At 34.1% G+C, this 6,000-nt stretch overlaps 1 protein-coding gene across 1 annotated transcript in view; it reads right to left on the bottom strand.

The window, feature by feature from the left end:
• Window positions 1-253: 253 nt before the first annotated feature.
• The window catches only part of ITM2B (integral membrane protein 2B), a 28,776-nt gene continuing 23,029 nt past the window's right edge, over window positions 254-6,000 (bottom strand). Inside the window, exons 3-6 of the mRNA XM_007960379.3 lie at window positions 5,728-5,934; window positions 3,903-4,013; window positions 3,190-3,340; window positions 254-986 (exon numbers count right to left, since the gene is read on the bottom strand). Of these exons, the coding sequence (XP_007958570.1) occupies window positions 901-986; window positions 3,190-3,340; window positions 3,903-4,013; window positions 5,728-5,934 (555 nt within the window). The 3' untranslated portion in view covers window positions 254-900. The remainder of the gene's footprint in view (window positions 987-3,189; window positions 3,341-3,902; window positions 4,014-5,727; window positions 5,935-6,000) is intronic.

The following is a 6,000-nucleotide window of genomic DNA, read 5'->3' as shown; positions in this document are numbered from 1 at the left end:
ATTTTATATTAAACAACATCATTCAAGGTTGAGGCTTAAATGTTATTTTAATAGTATCCACAAAGAATCTGGTTTAGTTATTAAAAGGACTTATTTTTATTTAAAGAAAAATCTATGATTTTACTCATTGTATATATATATATATATATAAGTGAATTTTTAAAAAATAGTTTCTTCCTTTATGTGGATTCTCTTAAGATATGAAGAACCAAACTATTCTTTGGTTTTATTATACGGGAAAAACAACACGCAGTCTAGTTAAACAACTTTGTGATATTTATATTCCATTGCACAGATATGGGTTATACAAATTAGTAACACAAGTTATTTCTTAAATTCCAAACATTTTCTAAAATATTATTACAGCAGATGCCTAGGATATTAAAACATAAAGGCAGAAATCATTCTCTAAATAGTTAAATAGGATACTGAAAATACTGCACATTTTAATTAGAGGAAAATTAAAATGTGTGCTCAAATGCTCTAACAAACTAGGTAGCAGGGCAACTAACAACTACAAATAAGTCACTGTGGTCCATTTTTACGTATGCATATATATGATTATTCTCTAGATAATCCGTCTTCTTGAAAATGCTAATAAAACATAAAAATCCAGATAAATCATTTAAAGAAATTGTAATTCTTCCTACTACCTAAGGTGACATGTACTATTATCTATGACTTCATACAGTTACTAATTCAAATATAAAAGACACCACACTTGGAAAGAAAAAAATTTTAAGGTAATGGTTTTAATTGAATTAATGAGATGAAAAGATAGTAAAGCCCTGTTTGCTACTTACATGAAAGAAGATTTTAAAAAATAATCACTGCACAAAATGTAAAGGGTGGGGTTATGCTGTGGTATTAATTTTCCTCAATAATGTTTTTCTTGACTGTTCAAGAACAAATTAAAGTTTCCACGGCAAATTTGTTTTCAAAATGCCGAATTGCGAAACAATTGCTGGCTTCACGTTTCTGAATACCTGTTGGAGAGGGAAAAAGTTTTTTACAATTTTGATTCTTTAGTCATAAACATTCACATATTTTTTATAGTTATTATTTAGATGTATAGAAGTATTTCACTCTATACTCCACAAAAACTTCTACAGTTTGAATCTGTTTATGCTGAAGAAAAATAATTTTTCTCCCTTTTCTGAACTATTAATATATTGACAGATCATAGCAACATTAATAATGCTACACGGATTGCTTACAAATTCATGAACTTGACGGTATTAAAAATGTTCCATATCTTGACTATGGTGGTGCTTGCAAGACCATGTGTATCTTTGTGGAAACTCAGAATTGCACACTAAAAAGGGTAAATTTCATGGCATGTGTAAGGCTGACTTTAAAAAAAATTATGAACCAAAAGCATTTTTAAATGTAAGAAATCAACACAGCAATAAAAAAGAATGAAATCATGTCCTTTGCAGCAATATGGATGCAGCTGGAGACCATTATCATAAATGAATTAACCCAGAAACAGAAAGCCAAATACCTACCTTACAATGCTCTCACTTATTAGTAGGAGGTAAACACTGGGTACTCACTGACATAAAGATGGGAACAATACATACAGGAGACTATAAGGAAGGGAGGGAGGAAGGGAGGAGATAAGGGTTGAAAAACTACCTATTGGGGAATGCTTTTACACTGTTGGTGGGAGTGTAAATTAGTTCAACCATTGTGGAAGACAGTGTGGCAATTCCTCAAGGATCTAGAACTAGAAATACCATTTGACCTAACAATCCCGTTACTGGGCATATACCCAAAGGATTATAAATCATGCTATGATAAAGACACATACACATGTATGTTTACTGTAGCACTATTCACAATAGCAAAGACTTGGAACCAACCCAAATGTCCATCAAAGATAGACTGGATTAAGAAAATGTGGCACCTATACTCCATGGAGTTCTATGCAGCCATAAAAAAGGATGAGTTCATGTCCTTTGCAAGGACATGGATGAAGCTGGAAATTATTATTCTCAGCAAACTATCACAAGATCAGAAAACCAAACACCGCATGTTCTCACTCATAAGTGGGAGGTGAACAATAAGAATACATGGACACAGGGAGGGGAACATCACACACTGGGGCCTGTCGGGAGGTGGGGGCCTTGGGGAGGGATAACATTAGGAGAAATACCTAATTTGGTGACAGGTTGATGGGTACAGCAAACCAACATGGCACCTGTATACCTATGCAACAAACCTGCATATTGTACACATGTAACCCAGAACCTGAAGTATAATAATAAAAAAAAAATAGAGAGAGAAACTACCTATTGGGTACTATGCTCACTACCTGAATGATGGGATCATTTGTACCCCAAACCTCACATCAGATAATATAATACATCCTTTGAAACAAACCTGCACATGTACCCCCTGAATCTAAAATAAAAGTTGGGAAAAAAAAAACAAACCATGAAATCAAGCTGGTTTCAGATGACTCAACAGCCAGAGATGAGAGAACAGTATTATTTAAAATGCTAGCAAAAAGCCAGGAAAGCACTTTTACTGGGTGACACAATTCCAAAGAAATCACACCACAGTGTATCTGAATGGCACTTCTTACTTTCCACAGCTGCCACATGTACTTTCTTTTATTTTCACAATGAGCTTAAAAGGAAATGGGGAGATACTGTAATCCTTATATTTCAGGTGAGAAAATAAAGGTTAAATGATTTGGCAAAGCTACAACATTAGTTGTATCAATGCTCTTAATTCTTCACCCAAATTCCTTTCCAACTACCCTGACAGTGATTATTCCCAATATGATCCAAAAGGCAAACAGCCTGCTTAGAATCCAGATCTCTGAAAACATAGCTGAAGACCTGGTCCCAAGAGACCCTCTGGATAATAAAAACCCTTTCAGTATGGCTGAACCACGGTGGTTAGGATGTGAAGTTGGATAGGGTGACTAACGAGATGGAAAATGAGGTACCAGCATCTCAAGGCAATGACATTTTCACATTGACCTTTTCTCTCCATCTGAAAAGGGCGGACTTATAAATAGAATTAAGATAATTCTATAGAAACCTGGGAATATTATATAACGACACAATATTATCTCACTCATGGCAAGTATATTGGTAAAAATGACTAGGCTTCACCTAAATCTAGTTTAACGCAATGAACTTTTCTGCCCAACACTTCAACATTTAAAAGTATTACCTTTAATAGTTTCTCTGCGTTGCAGTTTGTAAGTTTCCTTGTCATGACACAGTCGATAAATAAAGAAACCCAGGTGATCAATGTTTTCAATGCGATCAGTAATAACCATGTGCTCATGAATCAGATAGGACTGAGGCAAATAGGTTCCAGCCTACATTCAGAAAAGAATACATGACATGACTATCTCAGAACATATACTGAGTAGACTAGAGTAACAAGACAAAATTCTTACACATTATGGTATGGAACAGGTTGCCAAACTACTACCCACCATCTGTTTGTTTGTTTTATGTTCTATGTTGTCCAGGCTGGTCTCAAATTCCTGGCCTCAAGCGAATCTCCCACCTAGGCCTCCCGAAGTCCTGGGATTACAGGCATGAGCCTCCAACCCCGGCTTATTTTTATAAGTAGAGTTTTTTTTGGAATATAGTCATGTTCATTTATTTTACATATTGTTTATGGCAACAGAATTAAGTAGTTGGCTAGTATTTACCCTCTGGCTCTTTAGGAAAACTTAAAACATTATTTGAGAAATTGTATTTCAATTTCAAGATATAAAACATTAAAAACAAAAACTATGAGTATTAGTTCCTCCTTGTAAAATTCTTAACTACAGTCTGATAAAATGAGCTCCTACAGGGCTAATTTCTCAACAGGGTATTCCAAAACACTATAAGGGCATCATTCATCAAAAAGAGTCAACATTCTTATACCTTGATGTTAATAAGTAACTCCAGTAGGTTTCTGGGTGGCATAACAATGGAAGTGTTCAGAGGGATCACATAGCACTTATCCAGGTTAAGATCTAAATAGGCTGTAAGTTTCTGGGAAGAAAAAGATACAGTGTAGTCACAGTAATAGCAAAACAGGCAGCAACTGGATTTTTAAGAATAATTTGTATCATTAAAATGAATTGGCTTTAGAATGTATAAATCACTTGCATTTCAACAAATTCAGAATTTGGCTGAATAAAGTTGGAAGTGGGAATGGGAGAGGAAAAAATATTGCTACCAGTAAATAAAATGCTCATCAAGAGTATATTTGTATAACAAATAATAATACATATTCAAATTAACTGCAAATACTTACTATATAATTAAGCAATTTAACTTTCTCACTTATAAGCTCAAATGCCCTCTAAGGCTATCTGTCCATTGTGCATAAAGATTAAGTTTTCTCGTATGTATCTTCAATACTACTACCATCCTTAGAACATTGGAGAAACAGTCATTTAAATGATTTTGTGTTCTATGGTTCAAATGAGAAATGCTGGTTGAGAAAGACTGTCTCATAGGATGGTTTTTAAGAATAAGTTAAACCAAACAATGTCAACATTTTGATTCCTAAGAGCTCGGTGTTAGCTATTATTATTTATCATTTGCTTTGGATGTTTATCTCCTTGAAATAAGTAAATTTTCAAACTGGTTTCTAAACATCCATCAGATGTATCAGGCACGAAATGTTTGCAAAGCTAACTTCAGTAATATATTGGAGTGTTCAAAATGGCAAGCTTATACAGAGAGACACAAAAATCACAGGTGATACATGAACTTCTGAATCTCTGAATCTTGATTTGAAAAAACAAAAAATTATTGGGACAAAAATTGGGGAAATTTAAACACAAATATAAATGTAAACATATTAAATACAGTAGTCTCTCTTATCTGAGGTTGTGCTTCCTGAGTTTCAGTTACCTTCAGTTAACTACAGTCCACAAATACCTAGGTGAGTACAGTATAGTAAAATATTTTGAGAAATCACCTTCACATACCTTTTATTATAGTATTTTAACTGTTTTATTAATTACTGTTAATATATTACTGTGGCTAATTCATAAATTAAATTTTAACATATGTATATATGTACACTAATACGAAAAAACATAGTATATATAGGGTTTGGTACTATCTGCGGTTTCAGACATCCACTGGGGGGTCTTAGCTTGTATCCCCCATGGATAAGGCGGGACTACTGTCCTACAAGATCATGTTAATTTTCTTAGATGTGATAATGATGTGGTTATGTAGGAGGACATCTCATTCTTGAGAGATAACAGCATAAGTACTTACGTCAAATGACAGAAAAAGAGATGAAGCAAATATGACAATATCTGGAACAAAGTGGAGGATTTTGGATATTCAACTTTTCTGCATTACATAAAAATGCTCAAAAGCTGGGGGGAAATGTAGAACGAGAACTTAAAAACAGATTAACAAAATTATTGATTTTGAAAATGCTACCAAAAAACAGGAACATAAATTACCTCTTATCTAAGAAAATGTGGGAACATATTAAAAATATTAGTTTGTCAGCAAAGAAGGAACAGTCATGAGGTGGGCTTTAAGGGGAAGGAAAGACAAGATATGAGAAGACTGGGTCACCAGGGTCTGCTTCAGACAAAGCAGAGCCCACCAAATGTTGACAGTTTATTAAACTGAACTCTAAACATAATAAACTAGCAAATATTGAAATTAAAACTACAAAAAGCATAAACTACAGAACCTGCACTCTTTCTATAATTCTGGACACTTGGCTCACCTTGTTAAAGTCATGAACAATGTTGGCAGGATCACTATCTGCAAACTCTGGAACAGGCACACTGATAAATTCCACTTCTTCTTCTTCAAAGATTTTAATATTTTCTTCAATTGTCTGGTAGAGAGCAGCTGGGGCGTCTGCAGAGGGCTCATTTAAGATGACATCATCTTTGATGTACTTTATTCCACAGTAGTACACGTCATCTGGCTATAGAGTTTAAAGACTCATTTCAGCAATTCAGCATGAGACAGGTTTTTAAATAAGCATTACTTA

The sequence above is a fragment of the Chlorocebus sabaeus genome, chromosome 3 (assembly GCF_047675955.1).
Source record: "Chlorocebus sabaeus isolate Y175 chromosome 3, mChlSab1.0.hap1, whole genome shotgun sequence".
In the NCBI taxonomy this organism is placed as follows: Eukaryota; Metazoa; Chordata; class Mammalia; order Primates; family Cercopithecidae; genus Chlorocebus; species Chlorocebus sabaeus.
The sequence above is the reverse complement of the archived record's forward strand: the minus strand, read 5'-3'. Positions and strand labels throughout refer to the sequence as shown.